Source organism: Diadema antillarum, unplaced genomic scaffold (genome assembly GCF_040938485.1).
Source record: "Diadema antillarum isolate AM-2024a unplaced genomic scaffold, OU_Dant_1.0 scf00000008, whole genome shotgun sequence".
Taxonomy (NCBI): Eukaryota; Metazoa; Echinodermata; class Echinoidea; order Diadematoida; family Diadematidae; genus Diadema; species Diadema antillarum.
In genome coordinates this window covers 5,530,940-5,552,470 of record NW_027270897.1, presented here as the reverse complement: position 1 = coordinate 5,552,470, position 21,531 = coordinate 5,530,940, and the positions used below count along the sequence as shown (strand labels likewise).

The window sequence follows — 21,531 nt, the reverse complement described above, 5'->3', positions numbered from 1 at the left end:
TTAATCTCCCAACTTTACTGTTTATCTATGTATCTTTTGTATGAATGTCCTTGCCGTGTTCTTATGTCCTTTTGCTAATGTCCCTCGCTCAATATCCCTGTGCTCACTCATTTATTGTTTGCCTAAAATCCTTTTTACCTTTTGAATGTTCTTGTTCTTTTTTTCCTCATGTGTTTTGGGCAAACTGTATTATTTCTTTATCCTCTCTCTCTCTCCTTCTCTTTCTCTGTCTGTCTGTGTGTTTGTCTGTCTGTCCCTCTCTTTCTCATTCTCCCCTCCCTCTGTCGTTGTTGTTGTTGTTGTTGTTGTTGTAATGTTGTCCTTGCTGTCTGTGTAATTGCCCCTCTATGTGTCTCATCCCAGGTTTATTGAGAAGGGCAACCTTGAGGTGCTCTTGTTCACCATCCAGAGCAAGATGAGAGCCAACAACCAGAAGCCCTACCTTCCCAAGGAAGGCAAGCTGGTCCATGATATCAACAAGGTCAGTGGATGGACCCAGTCCCCCAAAACACACCCAAGTAACAGTATGATGTACCATAGCAGGCACATTTTAGTTGAAGTGTGCCCCTGAAGATGTATAATCATGGAGAAATTACACTTATAATCTCTGATGAGCTGTAGTAAATGAAATTGATTTTTAGTGGACAAGGGGTGGGGTGCTTTGCTTACCATGTTTGTGTGATAATCTGCTTCAGTAAAATGTTAAATCTGCAGAAGATTGTAAAGATGGATGTATGTACATTGTTGAAATACACATATATTTATGTAGTTGATTGATATGCAGGCTGTTGACGCTGCAGTTTGAAGAGCATCCTCCACAAATCAAACGTTTGGGAATTGATAAAAGTGTTAAATCTGTAGAAGATTGTGAAGATGGATGTACATTGGTGAAATACACACATATTTATGTAGTTGATTGATATGCAGGCTGTTGACGTTGCAGTTTGAAGAACATCCCCCACAAATCAAACGTTTGGGAAGTAATCCCCCATTGAGCACACTCAATAGATGAGGGAAGGGCACACAGCCAATAGGCACCGAGAGGAAGTTGTATAGAAGCATTCGAGAGAATCAGAATCCTTTCTAGAGTGCATTGAGGGAATGAATATAGGTTGACATATGGTTGCCCACTCCTCCGCTTCTAGCACGCTTGTAATTGGCATATGCTGAGTGACACATCACATACACACAGATCCCTCCCTTTTGCATTCTCTGTTCAACACACAAACACACACATGCTCCCACTACACACACATGCACATAGACACACACCGATACAAAGCCACGTAGTCTGTTTCTGTGCTCTGTAAGTGTAGTACAGGTAACAGATGAGATTTCTAAATGCAATGTAGCCTCCGAGATGATGGAAATAAAAATTGTCCTCAATATTACGCAACAGTGGCAGATTAAGAATCAGCGGGAAAATATATGCAGTCATGTAATCTGTGACCATGTATTAAAATCATTCACACAAATGGGTGTATTAAGCTGAGAAAAAGAAATCCCCAGCTGTAGAACCAGTATGAACTCTAGAGTCCATATATTTCCATCTGGACAATTTCTGAAAAATAAAAAAGAGCAACTTAGCTTTCCTGTGTATGCCATGTGAGAGGTTATGTAAGTGTGGAAAGGAAAGCTTGCTAATGTATGCACAGTTTTGTACAAATCTGTCATTTTGAGAAATTTTGCCCATTTGTATAAGAAAGATAAGTCTCACAATTTGCTTATCAGTTGAAAATGTATTATGTTCCAGATGATAAAAATTTCAAAACATGAATCACCTTTGATGCATAGAGAGGTTTACTAACATAAACATTTATGGATGTTTCTTGTGTCTTGACGTAGAAATGAGTTATTATATAAACTCGTACCTCAGAAACATTTTTCAGTACTTGGAATCCAGTTTGCATGCGTTAGTTGTTGCTATGTTTGGCAAACCTTGGGCAAGCTTTCATGTTGTCAAGAAGAACCATTGTCAGAAAGGCATGCATAAAATTTGAATATATTGGTAAACTGGTCCATTGAGAAGCACCACTGGTCAGACATTCAAGATTGATAGAATGTTGACTGCAAGTTAGACAAGTATCGTGGTCTTTATGCAAGTAATATTGATACTATTGTTGGTTGAGAGAAGAAGCCAAATGCATCTCCGTCACCAAGGGTCATCTTTTCTTCGTTCCTCCAGGCATGGGAGAACTTGGAGCATGCCGAGCACGGGCGCGAGCTTGCGCTGCGCCAGGAGCTGATCCGGCAGGAGAAGTTGGAGCAGCTGGCGGCCCGCTTCGACCGCAAGGCGGCCATGCGGGAGACCTGGCTGAGCGAGAACCAGCGGCTGGTGGCCCAGGACAACTTCGGCTTCGACCTGCCTGCCGTGGAGGCCGCGGCCAAGAAGCACGAGGCCATCGAGACGGACATCAAGGCGTACCAGGAGCGCGTCTTCGCCGTCGTCGCCGTGGCCCAGGAACTGGAGGAGGAGCGCTACCATGACATTGAGAGGATCAACGCAAGGTATGTTGTGCGATTGGTTTGACGTGCAGCCGCTTCACCCTCTCCCGATACCGATTTCAATTGGTTGTATCATTTCCGACAGAATGTGCAGTGTCAACACTCTAATGAGTTTGTGAAAGTGCATTCATTTCTTAACTTTAAGTTTTATACATTGTTTAGAATTGAAATAAGATTACCTAAACCAGCTCAATTAAAATTTGGACTCGCTCATTGGATGCTGTATAATTTGTAAAAAATCAAAATCCTTCATGTTACTACAAATTGTCAAATATGGAAGAGATTTGTGATCACTGTACGTGAATACTTATATGGCCATTCTGAACTTTAAAAGAGAAATCACCACAAAGTAGTTTGATGAGCAAGAATCATTGCAGTCACCCAGAGGTACTTCTGTCTTTTCCTTGAAGGAAAAACAACATCCTGCGTCTGTGGGACTACCTGATCGAGCTCCTCAAGGCCCGCCGCTCCCGCCTCCAGCTCTCCCTGGACATCCAGAAACGCTTCCAGGAGATGGAGCTGCTCCTCGACTCCATGGAGGAGACCAAGGTAGGCAAATCCTCCTCTCGTTTCTTGCCAACCCATTCTTGTGGTCGGACATCCGGGTATTTTGCGGCGGCTGGAGTGAAAACAAACTCACGATTGGCATATTTTTAAAACGAAATTATCTACTTTTCTTCCGGGATTGGATTTGAAATTCCATGAAACTGTCGGATATGGTCTGTCTTAACATTTCTGATAGCCACAAGAAATGTTATTGGCAAATTACGGAAAAGAATGGTATATTGAGGATTCTGAATGCCGACGCTGTGTCGTCTGTATCACCACGTAAATTCGTACTCCACTGTATGCTTGTGCATGCAAAGCATTCACACCGATTCACACTCCAGCTCCGCACATGTAATGTACCGTAGGCGAGCTGTTCATTTTCATTCCAGCTATACCTGAAGTGAAGTATACCCGACCATGAGAATTAGATGACTTACGGCTGTAGTACAAGATGGGTTCTTCCAGCATTTGTAACGAAAGTAGTAATGTCGCTGTGTGTGCTGTTTATGATGTTTGTGTGGGCATGCATGCACTTTAAATAGCCTTTAAATGAAAACAATTCCCAGAAAATGCACCCATTAACCATTTTCAAGACTCAGATGCACTGAAAATGACTTCCTTGGTGACAGAACAGGTGTTTTAGGCTGAGGATCGGGTGAAATGCAATTCAGTTGGGTGCCTGTCGTGTCCATGTGGTGGTATGAGATCTCACTGCACAAATAAATGGTGCAAGGTTTTGGAGCCTCTTGAACTGCTGAGCCTATGGGTTCCCTTCCCTGTGTTTTGTTTAGTCTGAGGGGCTTTGGAGAGATGTTTTGCATGTGTGTTTGTTGTAAACAACTGTCAGTTGCCTTGGAACACACAAGATACAAATTCTTCGTAAGGGAAGGCATCACATCAATTATAGGTTAAAGTAAAGGAAAATGGGTAACATACCATTCTGTCACACTGATGGAATTGGTGAAGACACTTTAAGACACATGTAGTCAAATGTATCTGTACTGGCCTTTCAAGTAGCCTGAGTAGACAGAAGTAATGTTTACAACACAAGCTTTCCCTGTAAGAGGATTTTAGGAGTTTCAGCTGTCATAAGCAGGGTGCTTAAGTAGCTGCCGTCACAGTTTTCACCATCATGTCATAGGCCAGGTCTGCCAAAATTAATCCTGAGATGGTTTATTCTGTATTGATTTTTGTTTCCTTCACACAGACTGTATATAATGTTTGTACCGTTTGTATGAGCTAAAAACTATTCCTTGTCATCTCAGTATTTATAGGTCATGAAGGCGATAATTATCAAAGGTATTATCATTGGGAATTGTAATGTTACAGAGATGTAAAAATCTGCCAAATCTAGTTTTATTAGGAAGGAAAAATAATGAAGTCCGGGGGGAAAATGGGCAGTGGCAATACTCGTCAGGAACACTGGTGTTGAGACAGAAATTACTTATCTCTGCAGAGGGTATTGCGTGGGAGTGGGTGGGAGGAAGCAGGTAGTCAGTGATGCTAATTTGCAGTCATGGCTGGAAGGTGTTTGAGCGTGATATCTGGCATGCTCGTGGTGCCACGCTGGGCGTGAAGAGTGATGCTGGGAGGAAATATTGGTGGCGTGGCACTGCGATGCTGCTGAGGCCCTCCTTGCAATTTATATCAAGGTATCGGGTTTGTCTAGGCCAAAGACAAGAGCCATGGTGTTCTGTGTACACATTTGAAGGTCTCAGACAGTTTCACAATAATGATAATGAAGTCACATGAATAGATAAACACCTCTTGTCTTTTCTCAGTGAGCCCATCTTAGTTGCCACCTGTCTCTAGTGGTCACCTTCTATATGTGGCCAGTGTATGATCCTTGGGAGAAAAATTATGTGTTAAAGATCTTGTGAGCAGTGACCCTCAGCCTGATGTGGCCAGTTGCCCTGTAATTTGTCTCTGGTGGACATTATTTCATGTTCGTAGATTTCACAGTGAACTGTGTCTGTCAGCATACTCATCATATACTTTCTGCCAGAATTTTTGAGTCTATTTAGTACCATCTTTATGGAGGTGACCCATATGGTGAACTAAAAGTAAAAGAAACTGAAAAGCGTGCTTGGGTCACACAAATTCATTGTTATAAGTCGATAAATTAAAAGTATATGGACACAAACGCAGAAAGAATGCCATTGCCCTGTAACCAAAGGGGAGTCAAGGAAATATGAAATGGAAAAAAATGGAATTTGTATTCAAGCGTGTTGGCAGTCGGAAGAAAAATGCAATGGAAGGGAAATTGAACGCATTTACCGTTGCAATTTCATTTTAAATGAAACAGGCCCAATCCAGTCATAAATCTGAGTATACAATCCATCTCATTTTGCTAGTGCGACTTGATGCAGTGACAAGGTGTATGCTTGCGCCGTAACCACAAATGAAGGTGTACCCATCCAATATATTCTTGATCTGTGCAATCTTGACATATTTGAATCCCGGAGAGTGAGGTTGTGACGTCAAGCATTTTTTTCTTCCTCCGTCCAGCAGGATTCAATATTGTAGTTTTATTGCAATGATTGAAACGATGACAAGCGTATATGGTGAGGATATCATACATATTGAGGTTTCCCCATAACACATATTTTAGCAGAGGGTTTCACGTTGTCAGTTACCATTGTGTTGAGGGTTAGCGGTACACACATTCAGAGAAATCAGTTGGTGGACATAATCACTGTGATCGTCCTAATCACCTCGTTTACTGTTAGAGTGATGAACTATCATACGATGGAGTGTCTGCCTTGTATGTGTGCTGCAACCTGATTTGCCAATCCGGTGTGATGAGTATTGGATGATAATGCTTAGTAGATGACCAAGCTTGTTTACATGAAGTGATTGTTGAGATGGTAGCAATACTTATTTCAGTTTGTACTCCGCATCAAACACCTGGTGGGATAAATCTAACTTTGAAGGTAGGTTTAATAGCCATGTCTAAAATGATTTATAGATATAAATACTTGAGTGTTTTCTGTCATTCAAGACAGTTCATGCCAATCTTTACTGTCCCTGTATGGGATCTAAGAAAATTAGATAGAGAAAATTGGTTCAATAATCGATTTGGGATCTATCAGTAGGAAGTCGTTTGACTGTGAGGATTGTTCGTCCTCCACAAACAGTGTAGAGTTCATACTTTTCTGCATGCCGCCAGCTGACGAAAATAATGATAGCACCGCTAATATGGCACTCTTATCTGGCAGGTGCTACTTCTGTCGGAGGACTACGGGAAGCATCTGATGGGTGTGGAGGACCTGCTGCAGAAGCACAGCATGCTGGAGTCCGACATCGTCGTCTACGGCGAACAGGTCGCCAACATCAACAGCAACGCCTCCAAGTACATGGACCCCAATGGCCCCGACGGGTCAGGTGAGTTACTTGAACCCCTCATGCTGTTGATTTCGAGCTGCAAGGGTGGCAATACACACATCCATGTCATCTCTATGTACACTTGCTTCAAGCATTTGACCTCTGTGTGTGTGTACGCATGTCACCACCCCATTGAAGTTTTCATACTTGTGTTGGGTACATCCACACAGTGAGTGATCAGCATAGCGCTCCTGTTTGCTACCCCCTTCCATCACTCGTACCTTTCAGGTTGAATGTCAAAACTATGATCGAAACTTATTATAAGACTATGGCATCTAATCATAGTATGAGTTGAAACTGGAAATGTATCAAAGTTTCCTTGGATTGAGGTTTACCAATTACCACCAACAAACTGATTTCCCCATGATTGCTTAATTCTTTCTATTGTACTAGTTGTGCAATTATTAGATATGATAACTGCAAAAAGGCATTGTGGCCCATGATGCCATGAGATTAAATTCAACTACCTTTCCGCATGTGTGTGTTTGTTTGTCTTTTGTGAGAAAAATGGTACTTGCGGCTCAAAATTTTAGTTCGTAGAATCAGTTTTGAAGTTGGTCTTTGCACTAGTGAACATAAATATCGTGCTTTATCCTTCTTGGTATACATGAACATTTATTCCCCCCCCCCCCCCCCCCCCCCCCCCCGCCCCTCCATTGCATCTAGACTTGTTTAACATGTAACTGAGGAAAATGAAAAGTGCAAAAGTGTGTAACTCCTAAAATAGATAGACATTTCTGGCATGTATTTACATACTATCCCTTTTCTTTATCTGACGTGCATCAAGTCACAAGGTGTATCATGGGCTTTGCTATTTTCAATAGAGTACATCGTATGTGCATTGGGTTTTTAATAGCCTGAGTAGACCAGCGTAATGCAAAACAAGCGTACAGTAAACAGTAGGCCGTAAATAAGCTCTCCTGAAATCTGTCCAATTATCCCTCTGTAAGGCTAAGCCAAGCATTAGTTTGAGAAACTAAGAAAAGAATCATCTGCACAGGCAATCCATGATTAGTTTGTGAGGTTCACTGCTTTAGCTGTAAATCCAGCAAACTAGGGCACATACTCAGTGAACCTTCATTGCATAGGAGTGCAGTTAGTCTTTCTGGTTTTTTCATGGAGGAATGTGAATTTTTACCTTCCGTGCATGGATTCTCAGGACGTTCCAAGAGTCACCAATTTAAGTATAGCTTGCCAAAGTTAATCATTGTGAATTGTAGTTGAGAAGTTATGATCTGCAAGTCCATTCCGAGGATGTTCAAGGTAGAGTTTAGTGTGTGTTCTCAGTATGAATTAACCATCTTATTTGCACTGGAATAACTACTCTTTAGGAACAGTGCCAGAATCGCATTGTCTGTGATTGTTCATGCATTCAAGGAGACTATTTATAAATAACACAGTGTATGCAAATAACGTTGCCAGAAATGCACTTACAAATATTTGCCGAGAGCATAAATGGCAAACCACGCTTTTCACATGACATGAAAGTACACCGTTTGTTGTACTCACAGTGCATGTGGGAGTGATTTTGTGTCCAAGGCTATCCATAAGCAAGTTTATTTGGAGAGGAAGTTATTATAACGGAGACTGTGGGCTGACGTCAATCTCCGTAATTACAGCTGTCTGCCTGACAGACACGTCCTTCACTTTGCTTCTTATGATTTTTGTGGTGATGTAACAAACTAGGTGATCCCTATTTAGGCTAATGATTCATTGTGAAGTAAGAGTGTTCCCTTTAATGCCACAGTTAATTTTGACCATCTTTGCATTGAATGTTGGGTGCCTTTGATCCCAAAACCACCCTCCATAAGTGCATCTTTTTGATTATGCTTAAACAGGTATGAATGTGAAGACACAAGTTTAAGAATCTATTTTCGGTTTAGAATTTTCTCAATATATTAGGATCAAACTTTACGTTTTTTTGTTGTCGTTGTTTTTGCTCATTTGGCTTGTTTTCACAAGTAAGTGAACTGAAGAAAACATGCACCTCATTACATCACGAGGATCACTTTGAGTCTCTGTAGTTACCAGTAAGAGTAACTAAACTGAGAAACATGCCCAGCCATTAATGCAGTCATGCATTCTTCACACTGAAAATTCCATTAAACTGCTTATCAACATCAGATACAAATGGACGTAATCACAAAAGTGTGATATGCAAATTTCAAAATAAAAACTATAGACGAGTGTAAATGATCATAGAGTGATGTTTTTCTTTTACCTGTGACTAAATAGAGGTGTTTTCTGCCAGCGATGCACAAAGGAGATGTGTGATAGTGAAGCTACGGTCACAAAGGTTGGGACAAACGATGCGTTGGTACGAATGTCTCTGTTCGTAAGAATTCTTGAATTCATACGGCTGCCTTACGAAGAGAGGGTTTCGTACGAAGTTACAAAAATCTTGGACAAAACCATGGACCAGGCTACGAACTTACGAAAGGTCTACCAACGGTCTATGAACGCTGGTTTCGTGTGGCCTTCGTAAGAAGATCTTATGAAATTGTCTAAAAATCGTTCGTACGGCGTTCGTAGCAGTTCTTAATGGTATTTGTGACCGTGCCATTAAGTTAACGCCCATCTCACGCACGATGCAAAGTCATTGTACGCTCTGCGACTGTGAGTGAATGACAAATGAGCTCTTATCATCTTCTTCTCCTCGCTCCTCTCCATTGCATCTCCCCAGGGTACCTGCCGGTTGACCCCGAGATCGTCGAGAGCCGCATCACCCACCTGGAGGAGCGCTACCAAGAGCTCCAGGAGCTGGCCCGCCTCCGCCGCAACCGGCTGGACGAGTCGCTGCGCCTCTGGCAGTTCTTCTGGGACCTGGCGGACGACGAGAACTCCATCAAGGAGAAGCAGCAGATCGTGTCCTCCACCGACATCGGACACGACCTCACCACCGTCAAACTACTACTCAACAAGCACAAGGTACATGACTAGATCATGCCACTGGAGAAGATGAACATGATGTGGAGTAGATGTACTCCCTTGTTAAGATGTTGTTCAGTCAGTTGTGTAGAGTCATTGACATTGGCAAAGTTGGGGGAATCGTAGTAATGTAGTAATATTGTTGTCATGTAGTAATGTAGTGATGGTTTATTAAAACTTCAGTTGCGTCCAGAAAGCTGAATTGCAGAATTTTTGTACATTTTCATCGGGTAATAACATAAATAAATTAATGTGATCATTTTACTGGTTTGTATTAGATTGTCTTGCTAGAGAAATGACTTGTGAGTGAAAGTACATGTTTGTTACAATCATGTATTTAGCGTAAGATGACAGTGGAGTTAGTTTGCATTTGAACGCCATGGCAGTTACGGAAAAGAGACCACAAGATTACTTCAAATTCAAAATATGGGAACATCATATGTTGGGGTAATCTATGGCTATTTGTAGAAGAGATTTAGCACAGTAATTTATCAAGTAATATGTCTTCATAGAAAGCACTCATTTCTACCCAGTAGTAGCACATTCTACAGGAAACTTCATCTGCACTATGAACAGATGTCCTTGTGGTCTTGTGGTCTATAGTCATCACTACATCATCTATAAGAGGTGAACCTTGTTACTTGCAGGAAGCAATAAATGTGTTTGTTTGTCTCCAAATTTCTTCCATGACAGGCTTTGGAGGATGAGATATCGGGTCGTCATGCGCAACTGGAGAGCAACATCCGGGTGGGCGAGGACCTGATCGCGGAGGAGCACTTTGGAGCCCCCAAGATCCAGGCTCGCATCACCGAGGTCAAGGAGATGTGGCAGCGGCTGCAGGAGCTGGCTGCCCAGAGGAAGGCTCGTCTTCTGGAGGCCGTTGACCTCTACCAGGTAAGCCCCCACCCCCCTTTTTTGTCTCAGTCAAAAGTCAGGCAGATGTGGGTCATGCCATGCAATGTCCAAGTTACGGTCATGCTTTGTTCTAGAGCAGATACGAAATGATCATTCATACTGGTGCCTACTTTCCTGTATTCAGGTTGTCGAAAGACTGTTGCATCACTGAAATTCGTTTCATGACTATTTTTGAATGCATAGATGATATGAGGTATGTAGAAGAAGCAAAAATTATGTTGCCAAGAAACACATTCTATTTTTGGGATGTTTTGCTGAAGGAGCATGGGATTTTCTGACTCCAAAGTGTGATTGTACGCGCCCATTTTTCGCTGTCTTTATGCAATCGCAAATGCATACGTTTTGTCCAGCTTTGCAAGCCATTGGGCGAGGATGTAATTAGCCAACATTAGATGGAACAAAGAAATTGTACCAGCATGGAGAGATGGATTCAGACTACATCAGAGAGGCCATGCTGAGTAGAATTTGATTCTTCTTGATCTATGATTCGTGATATTGTGTAGTCCAGAATAGATATTTATATCTCTGAAAAAAAAAATTCAGCCACACAAAAAGCTGCCACATTGCGATGCCAGGAGCTGAAAATCAATGGGTAATTGATACTTGCAGAGGTGACCTTTCGTGAATATATTGGCCTACTCCCTGTTGTGTTCCTGGATTGTAGCGGCAGTCAGAAATCCATTCCATTGAAAGTCCTTTGCTCTGAATGTCTGAGGGAGATTTTGAGGTAGATAAGCAGCTGCTTAGCCTTATTGACCGCATTCTCTTCCTCGCCTGGAATGAGTCAAGCAAACATTTGTTGAGATCAACTATAGATGCCTCTGTGGGGAAGAAGTTGCAGTGGTCATTCTCTGCGATGTCAGTGGATGGCTAAAGGTGTTTCGGGTCACTGTCCTGTTGTATGGAATGGGAAATCACATCGCAGACGCTACATGTAATTAATTGTATCCCCGGCTGGCCGTTCGGGGCTTTAGCTGCAGCTGATCAGTTAGCCATCGGTGCCAGAAAAGAAATTAGTTTCTGCCTGTATGTGTTTCCACTAGACATCCCAGAAGGCTGGCCATAGCAATTGTTCTGATGAGTCACATATGTCATTCTGATAGAGTCTTGTCCAGTGGCTCGAGAATGAGAGTGTGTCAGTGGCATCAAAAATTGTGTTTCTTCCATTTTCATTTAAAATCCTCTTGTGTCAAGAATAATTGTTATTGTAAAAACCATAAATAAGTATGGCATGGTTGAAATATTTCGCAGACTATTATGGTTTGTAAGGGAAGGAGTGTATTCTGGGCAAATTTGTCCATTGCTAAGTGAGACCTATTACGTTTCAAGACCAGAGATTCAAAATGCAAACAGTTCTGTGAGTTTGAAAGCACACCGAGTGGCAGAGAACTGAATGTCAAAATACAGAAAATGTGTTACATGAAGTATAGTTCTGGCATCTTCTATTCTGCCTTCCTATACTACTTTTAACATTGCAAACTAAATGTCCTATTGCACACATCAGGTCATTTGCTCTGGTAGACTTTTTGATTTATTCTGTGCTTCATATTGATTTTCAGTCCTTCGTGGAATCGAGTGGTAGTTTTATTTAAGGCATTACATGCACCTTGAGATAAAAAGGACTTCTTACTGGGATCAATTTTCATGCAATCTTGTCACTCTTCCCTACCCCCTGACAGTTCTTTGCCGATGCCGACGACGTCGACACATGGATGTTGGACACTCTCCGTTTGGTATCCAGCGAAGACGTTGGGCGTGACGAAGCTAGCGCTGAATCCCTGCTCAAGAAACACAAGGTAGAGATTTACGCTTCGTGGCTTTTGCTCTTCACAATCTCTCTCCTCTGTATTCCCATATTCTCTATTCACCTCATTCTTCCTTTTCTTTCACTTTTTGTTTTATCCTCTCGCTTCTTTCTGTTCCCTTCTTTTTCTCGCTGTCTCTCTATCTATCCATCTACCCTATCTATCGATCTACCCTATCTATCCACCTGTCTATCAATTTATCTCTCATTGTTTTTGAATGAATCCAATTCAATCTATTTATATTTCTTTCATCCTTCTTCTCATGCTTCCTGCAACTTCCACAATCTTGTTTCTGTAGTCATTCCTAACTCTGTAGCAGTTGCTTGTTCAAATGTATCTGAATGAAATTTTGCAGTCATGGTTGAGAATCTTGAATGCAATGTCAAATAACATCTCATTAAAGTAAATTGGTGGCTGCTTGCCCAAGACCCCTGTTCATGTTTCTGCTTTCATGGAGGAACATTTATGAAGAATGTTAACAGAAAAAAAAATGCCCAAGATTACAACCAGCAAATAGATAGATGTAAATACTGAACTAGATAACACTAATCCTGATCACTTTAAAACTTACACAGTTGTCTTGTCTCAGATGTGAGATCTTTTAGCAGAAATGTCTGCAATGGAGATGGGGAACATTCTATCTAGACCATCGCACTTTTTTTTTTAACAAGTTGCATGACCTTACAGTCCTTGTTTTATGAACTTTTTACATGAGAGTGTTACACCAGCATTGTTTTTGTTCAGATTAACATATCTGTTGATTGCTATCTGTTTTTGTTTTGTTTGTTGTTTTTTAAACTTTGGGTATGGTTGGAACTGGAACTGTTTTATGAAGAGTATTGGCATGGAATGTAGAGTCACACTACTTTAAACTCCATGCCTGCTGATGTGTGATGTCACAGTGTGAAAATGTCTTTTCCTCACCCAACTTCTTTCATTTCAACCTGTCACGATTATTTTGTAGAATATTGGCGGAAAGAATGTGAGTTTCAGTTCTGTGTCGTTTTTGCATAATCAGAATTAACTTTTGAAGTAACTCTGTATCAAGTTGGTGTGCATGGATTGGCTAGCATTTAACATAATTTGTATCATCTTGGGAAATCCATAGAGATATTGATGAATGGGTTTGGTAGAATCTATGGATTCGTATAGGATGACATCAAATCAAGAATAAAAGTTGCAGAAGCTTTGAAATGTGTGACCAACAGGCATGACGGATTTTTAAAAAGAATCACATGTAGTAATCATGGAATGCTTTGATGTTTGTGCTTTTGTTACTTTAGATTAACAGCTTACTTTTGCTGTGATTTTATGAATGATCAGTTTGGTCACATGTTGTAGTTGTTCAGTGCGTACTATGAACCTAAACAACACACTAGACTAGTCAGGATATTAACAATCAGTACTTGGATAATGATTTGACATTGGCCGAAGTAATCACAAATGTAATGGATGGCACTGCTAGCCTGGTGCTGCAGTGGCCTGAATGCAGTCATGGGAATCAAGAGCAAATCTGCGCGCATACATTAACATGAGTCAGACTGATGATTTGCTGGCCACCGATTGCTCCGTGATCTGGACTGGGGAACGAGAGCGAGATGTCAATTGGGGCTCATTAATCCCAGCTCCTGCCAGCTATATTTGTGAGGATCACGTGCTGCCCCCCCCCCCCCTCCCCCCCCCCCCCTCCCCCCCCCCCCCCCCCCCCCCCCCCCCTTCAAGAGCACCTCTGACTCATCAGTCACGGCTGGTCGAGTCGGGTTCTGCTTGAGCTCCCTCCTCTCAGAAGCATGTCTGCTTCTTTTCCCCAGTTATTACATCTTGCTCGCCAGTGTAACACTGTCGATTGTCATTATCACTTCCTCCTTGAATAATTATCTTCCCCATAGCATTACCCCAAAGAGACAAGCCCTTCATAGGCTGTTGAGAGTAATGTCTAAATTTAATTTGTTTCATTAGGGAGCTTGTTCTACATTTGTAGCTTGTGCCATATAGTGACATTTGGCAGACATGTGTAAGTGATTAAAGTTTTCCCTGCTAAGTAAGAAAAATTAATTTAGCTTTAAAAAAAAAAGGCAGTTGCTGTGAAATCTTGCAGTGAAATGGCTTTTGCAGTCTTGACTTCAACAAGTTGGAAGACCACTTAGCTAGCTTTGTGTGTGCCCGAGTGCAGCATGCAAAGTGAAAATAGGAGTGGACAGGCCTATGGTTTGTCAGAGAAAGTGATACTCAATCACAAGTTGTTGTCAACAGTAGTATTAAGTTCTCTTTCTTGTATAGTCAGGCCACTTATGAAGGTAGTATCTGTCTGTAATTTTCACAAGCACAGCACACTCACCATGGGTTTAACTCTTGCAAATTTGTGTTACTTCTTAAACCTATTTTTACACATAGACACGTATGACACACCACCTGAGGTTATGGCGGGCTGTGATGATATCACAAAGTATTTGTTTTGCACATGCACATTTTACCTGGGCACAGGGATGGGATTACTACACATTTGGTCTTTCCTTACTACAACACTTTTAACAGGTATATTTATTTCCCCCTGGTTTCGGTATGTATTTGATTAGTCAGTAACAAATGGGTATAATTTAGGAACAGTTTCATTTCAAAGAAAATATAACTGCTTGTATTCCATTCATTACAAGAGTGCCATCTAACTCATGGCAAACGAAAATAGTGGGGGAAAAGATCTCAATTATTTGCCGAAGACCCTGTGAAATGAAAAGCACCAGTAATGATAGTGTATGTGAGACTAGTCCAATCAGTGTTATATTCTCATTAAGAACAGTCCTTTTACGAAAATAATGGGTCTAGGGCAATTACCCCCTGGGTAATTACCCCAAGCCCTTCCCCTGACCCTAACCCTAATCCTAATCCTGAACCGAATCCTAACCCGATACCAAAATTGCCCTGATACAAAAATAGTAAGGGTTTGTCAGTGTTAAAATGTATGAATTTTTGTGTAGTTTCTCAAAAAAAAAATGGTCTCCAAGTAAGTGTATACCTGTTATATATCTGTTAATGCTTCAGTTCACTACAATGTCCTATAAAACATATCAAGTAATGGAAATGTTTCTGTTGAATTTGCAGACCTCACATTCATTGTAAGCTAGTTGACCGATATGTAGTAACACAAGTCATACTAAGTACATAATGCACATAATGTGAGCTAGTCTGCTGCATGACTGCATGTACATTGTATATACTCAGTGTAATGTGCGAACAAAGTGACAGCAGCTGTACTCGTGTGGAGAGTTTTCCATATATGGGGAGTGTTTCCGGCTTCTGAAAGTATTGCAGCGTTAGTAGCAGCAGGGGATGCTCTCATGCCATAGCAGCTGCATGTTACATCACTGTAGATTATATGAGAGACATCATGGATGATGTCTGGAATTCAAAGATGGCCTCTGGTAATCTCCCTCCTTATAACATCTACCTTTCCTCCTGTCTCGCCCCTTCGCAGGACGTCACGGAAGAGCTGCAAAACTATGCCAACATCATCGAGGGCCTACACAAACAGGCTTCCGAACTCGGAGAGCAGGTGAGAGCATTGGAAAGGAGCTTGATGTACAACATGCTTCTTGAGACCTTCAATGACAAGTGTTCTTAAAGGGACTTTATAGGTGTAGACACGTGATTGGTAACTGTAGTTTGACGACCATGGTTTAACTCTCTGATTCTGACATTAGGTGGTGGGAAAAAAAAGCAGCAAGTATACTTGTGCTTGTGAATGATAGTGATGGACTCTTCTATGAACATATGTCTTCGACACAAGGCATCTCTTTTGAGCAAATACATCAATAAGATCCATTATGTGGAACCATTCTTTCACTAAATTGGTCACCATTAGAATATGGTAGATGCCTTTACAACATATATAGAGAAAACTTGTGGAAGCATTATTATGTTCTGTTTCTAGGGGGAGGATAAAAAAAAAAATCATAAGGACACTGGGAGGGGACCACTAATACTGACAAAGAGATTTTATGTGCTCATATAGGGTATATCTTGCTTCCTTCTCAGGACCGGGACTCGAACGAGGTCCAGGCCCGGCTGGGGACCATCGACCGACGCTACAAGGAGCTGCTGGAGCTGGCCAAGCTTCGCAAGCAGCGCCTGCTTGATGCCCTCTCCCTCTACAAACTCTTCAACGAGGCCGACGCCGTGGAGGCCTGGATCGACGAGAAGGTGAGGCTTTATATATCCCTTTTGCAAACATCACGAAATTTTGCATATTTAAGATCGTCCTGTAATACACTTCAGAGCTGTAAAAAAAAGAAAGAAAGAAAAAACTAACCCCATGTCATTCAAAAATATGCTCCCCTTTTATACCGAGAATAACAGTTGTAATTTTTTTGGATCCTACCTAATAAATCAACTAGAAATCTATGGTATTTGTTCCCCTTCTATAAAGAAGTTTCAAGTTTTGTTATTCTTAGGAGAGTTCTGAATTCCCTCCCTCTACAATATACCAGATTATTATCAGGGGAGGAAGCAAGGAATTTTGCATGCTTTTATTTTTACGCCAGTTGTATGAAATATGTGAAAATTTCCACTTTCACAGTATTTTAGCTGTAGCATCACTGTTCTCTGACAGACATTCTTTCATATCAAATCTTGACCGATTTGTCTGTCCATTTGCAGGAGCACACACTCAATGCCCTCATTCCAGCCGAAGACCTGGAGTCCAACGAGGTCATCCTGGCCCGCTTTGACCGCCTGGAGAAGGAAGTGGAGGTCAACGCCTCCAAGGTGGCAGTGGTCAACCAGCTGGCCAGGCAGCTCCTGGCCGTGGAGCACCCCAACTCGACAGAGATTACCACCAAGCAGAATCACCTCAACTCCAGGTGAGATTTTGGAGAGAGACACACTTAGTCATGCTATCATTATTTTGAGAGAAATGCAGTGATTAAGGATGTTTCGCATATCATATATTTGGGAAAAGCAATTCAGCGTGGATAGAAGCCAAACTGTCGTGTTAATGAAGCTGACCTCTTGTAGAGTTATTCATGTGCAGCTACCCGGTTATATTATCATCGCCATTCACCGTTTATAGATGTTGACGACACATGAGTTATGAGAGACGTTCTTGAACTTTTCTGTCTTGTCTTATACATTGCCCTTTGTTTTTACTTCTATGTGCTATATTGAGCAGCGTGAGATACTTGGTAGAAAGAAAAAAAGGGAGGGGGGAATTGTTTCTATCCTTTCAACCATTAGTAGATAGCTGTACCCATATTTCTGTATGCCATATTCTGTCTGTTTGTATATGATTCTTTGAGGAGGCAAGCAGTAAACTCTTTGTATTACAAACCATAATTGTTGACTTCTTGTTATGTTTCTGCTAAGAAAATGTTTTCAATTTTTATGTTTTGTTCGTGTAAAGGCTTCAATCTCTTTCGTGTAGCATGATATATTCGCATACATGACAGTTTAAGTTAACTCCATTCCACTCTTCGTTCTCAATCCCACCAGATGGGCCGACCTACGCGCTTTGCTGGAGGAGAAGCGGGACGCCGTCATGGCGGTCACCGAGGTGCAGACCTACCACATCGAGTGCCAGGAGACCACCCAGTGGATCCGGGACAAGGCGCGGCTGGTGCAAGCCACCGAGGAGCTGGGCAACGACCTGGGCGGCATCATGGTGCTGCAGCGCCGACTCAAGGGCATGGAGAGCGACCTCGCTGCCATCGAGGCCAAGGTACATCATTAAAAAAAAAAGAGGCATCCATGCATACTGTAAAGCTAGCAACAGTCAGGGCATGAAACTTTTGCGTGTTGGGGCCAGTGGTTTTTTCATGGCATGAAAACTTTTGTGAATCCCCACTGGCATTCAATACATTGTGTAGACAAACACTTTTGTGTGCATTTTACTTTTGCAAATGTTAGCTCCTCGTAAAATTCCTGAAAGTTTCGAAAAATTCCTGTGTAAAGTTATATATGTCAGGTTGTGAGATATTACTGAGGTTGTTCTGGAAATCTTAGGGGTGTATTTTGGGTATAGGCTTAAAAATTGATCAAAATTCAAAACTGTACATACTCAGCTATTGCACACCTTTATGCCAATTCATTCCTTTCCCTGTGAATTTAATGTTCATGTGAGGTTGCAGACATTTCTTCTTTCATTGACTGTGAATGAGATGAATACCCATGTCAGAAGCTTGTCTCCTTACTCCGTACCATGAGCAGCAAAACACTTTGTTCAATGTTTATTTTATTTTAATGTACTTCAGTAGTTGTATGTGCAAAACAAGTCTTCATGCCTACTTTTGCTTTGTGTATTTGTCTTGTAGCTTGAGGCCCTTGACAAGGAGGCTGAGAAGCTTTCCCAGGAACATCCCGAGGACGCAGAAGTCATCAAGAAGCGCTACCAGGAGATCATGGAAGTCTGGCTGGAGCTCAAGGAGCTGGTAAGATAAACATGGCATCCCCCCTCCTCAAAGAATTATTTTTTCATCACATTGAATGTTGTAAACATTGTCTGTATTATGTAGGATGCATTATAATGATAAGGTGATGTAAATCACAGCAGAATGCTGACTAGATATAAAGAGAGAATGCAAAATTATAACTGCATGGCAAAGTCTAAATTCATCCTGTAAAAATGGCTGTCACAATTAGCAAAAGGGAGATGATGTACACATGTATGACACTCACTGAAAAGCTCTTTCATTTTTAAAGGAGAATAAATGCTGCTGTGAAATCAGCAATCTTCCAGCAAATTTAGCCTTGAAAGTATCATTCTCTTGTCTCACATAATTTGATTGTTATATATTTGATTTGAATATAGTTTACTTGATCTTATGCCTCATTCAGGTCATCACAATTGTAATGGTAGAAAATTTTTAGAAATGGCTTGATCATAGAAAGTAGATTCCACATTCAAAATCCTGTAGTGATTATGCTATGAAGAGTTTGAATGAAATCAAATATTGACAATTTTATTCTTGCACAAAAATAATGATTGCTGTTCATATGTTACACCATTCTCCAGCTCAAGTCCCGCGAGGCTGCCCTGAGCGAGGCCGGCGACCTCCACCAGTTCCTGCGCGACCTGGACGACTTCCAGGCTTGGCTGTCGAAGACGATGACCACCGTGGCCTCCGAGGAGACCCCCGAGTCCCTGGCAGAGGCCGAAAAGTTCCTGAACCGACACGCCGCCATCAAGGACGAGATCGACGGCTACGAGGAGAAGTATGCCAAGATGAAGGAGAACGGCGAGCGCATCACCGAGGGACAGACGGACACCCAATACATGTTCCTCAAACAGGTAAGATGCTGTCACTCTTTACTGGAATGTATGTCATTGAAAACCACAACAATGCCATGCCACTCAAAAGTTAAAGAAGATGGAGCAAATTGATTTTTCAAAGCAGAACAAATTTGTGTGTTTAATTTTTTTTTTTTTTTTGACAGAGTTAATTTTTCATTCAGTATTTACTGATGTTCATATTCTTTCTTTGATTGCTTTAATTGTGATAATGTGGTACTGATGTTCTATTTATAAATTATTGACGGTCAAGAAAATCCTGTATGTACAGTTGTAATAAGCTGACATTGGCATGGTGATTGTTATATTTGACATGTCTGAGACAACTTCCTAGAGTGAATCAAATTTTGGATGTGTGAAACAAATCATAAACCACATGTACATAACATGTCTACTACCACAAACTTGAAAATGCAAACTTGAAAAGTGTCTCTATGGGATCCAAGCTGTACAAGTACTAGTGCTGCAGTTTCAAGGTAGTTTGAAAGGAGGAAGCCAAAGTGACTGATAATGTTCAGAGGTACGTTAGAGATGGCAGTTGTATCACAGAGCATGCACACATGCCATGTTGGCCATCTATCAGCCAGTCTGTGGCTTATTCAGACCAACCTCAATGATTTCTGACCAGTTTTTTTTTTTTCACCCCCAGCGCCTCCAGGCACTCAACGATGGCTGGCTGGAGCTGCACCAGATGTGGGACAACCGACAGCTGCTCCTCTCCCAGGCACTCAACTACCAGATGTTCCAGCGGGATGCCCGCCAGGCTGACAGCATCCTCAACCAGCAGGAGAACTTCCTCGCCAAAGTGGAGCAACCGGTGAGTGTTGAGCCCAACCTCCATCACATTTCGTCGTCGAGGGGGGCGGGGAGGGGGAGGGGAGGGGAAGGGGAGAGGAAGGGGATCCCAGCCCATCTCAGAAAATTGTTTTTGCAAATCAGATTTGAAGTTGCAGCGATTTGCAGCAACCAGGAGAGCACCTCATGAACACACAATGGATTGGTTAAAGCATCATAGCTATTGCCATGGTAACTGCAATGATTGCAAACTGCGGGATTATTGTAAAATGCTTTGGTGGAACATGTCAGAAATTTTTACTTCAAGCGCTTCAAAGGAAATAAAAGCAATGTCTGTCGGCCAATATCTGTCCAGCAACAGACCATAGGCGTGTTATATCTTGCCAGTCGTACATTGACAGTTGTGGTTTAAGATCATTATGGGTATACCCATTCTGGCACAGCACTGGCCTCAATAAACAGTTAGATTTTTTCAGTATCATGCAATTATATCTCTTTGACACTGGGGCACTACGCACGAATGCAATATTGAGTGCATGGGTAAAGCTGTTGTGATCATTCTTTATTTGTCAGGTGTTGTAATGTGAAAGCACCATGAACATTTCTCTTGCAAGGAATCACTTTGGACCAAGAAAAGAACACTAACTCATGCAAAAGTGATGTCTGCACACTTTGATTTTAATTTGACCTTAGAGCAAAAAAAAAAAAAAGAGAGAGAGAGAGAAAATGGTCGAAAATTGTTGTGTAAATTGTATGGGCTATATATTCTTCAGTTCTTCCTCTAATGGTGGAAACTTATCGAGCCCTCATTGTTTTGTTTTGCCTGCCTTTTCCATAGAACTCCCTTGAGGCCTGTGATGAAGCCATCAAGAAGTACGAGCACTTCATCGAACAGATGGCAACCAACGACGACAAGATCAACACCGTTCTGTCCTTCGCCAACCGTCTGTGTGACGAAAACCACTACGCTGCGGACAAGATCAGCAAGAAGGCAGAGAACATTGACGAGAGGTGAGTTCCGATCGCCACGCTTGCATCTGACTGGCCCTCAGTCCAGCTGATTGTTAATGCACACATCATAGGCCCTCAGATGTCAGTCATGTCTAATAGGCAAGCAGCTGAAGTAGCAATTACCTGTTTCGAGATCAGGGTACCAGGGCGTGAGGTATTATCAATGATATGGCACCTACGTTAACATGTTATCAACTAGCAAGAGAAAAAAAGTGGCCCACTACAGGGTATCTCTCACAAAAGAAGTCATACTCTTTTTTGTCATCGCTATCACATTCTTGGTACCAAGGCATGAATGTTGGGTGTTACCGCACCATCTTGCCGTATTCACATCTTCAAGCAATAAGTTTGGCAGTGACG

At 41.8% G+C, this 21,531-nt stretch overlaps 1 protein-coding gene across 1 annotated transcript in view; it reads left to right on the top strand.

The window, feature by feature from the left end:
* Positions 1-21,531, top strand: part of LOC139719068 (spectrin beta chain, non-erythrocytic 1-like) — a 78,244-nt gene that overhangs the window by 37,039 nt on the left and 19,674 nt on the right. The window contains exons 7-21 of the mRNA XM_071630513.1: positions 364-481; positions 2,186-2,508; positions 2,916-3,054; positions 6,273-6,438; positions 9,122-9,366; positions 10,060-10,260; positions 11,961-12,077; positions 15,559-15,636; positions 16,119-16,283; positions 16,740-16,942; positions 17,571-17,796; positions 18,389-18,505; positions 19,090-19,365; positions 20,015-20,182; positions 20,999-21,171. Of these exons, the coding sequence (XP_071486614.1) occupies positions 364-481; positions 2,186-2,508; positions 2,916-3,054; positions 6,273-6,438; positions 9,122-9,366; positions 10,060-10,260; positions 11,961-12,077; positions 15,559-15,636; positions 16,119-16,283; positions 16,740-16,942; positions 17,571-17,796; positions 18,389-18,505; positions 19,090-19,365; positions 20,015-20,182; positions 20,999-21,171 (2,715 nt within the window). The remainder of the gene's footprint in view (positions 1-363; positions 482-2,185; positions 2,509-2,915; positions 3,055-6,272; positions 6,439-9,121; positions 9,367-10,059; positions 10,261-11,960; positions 12,078-15,558; positions 15,637-16,118; positions 16,284-16,739; positions 16,943-17,570; positions 17,797-18,388; positions 18,506-19,089; positions 19,366-20,014; positions 20,183-20,998; positions 21,172-21,531) is intronic.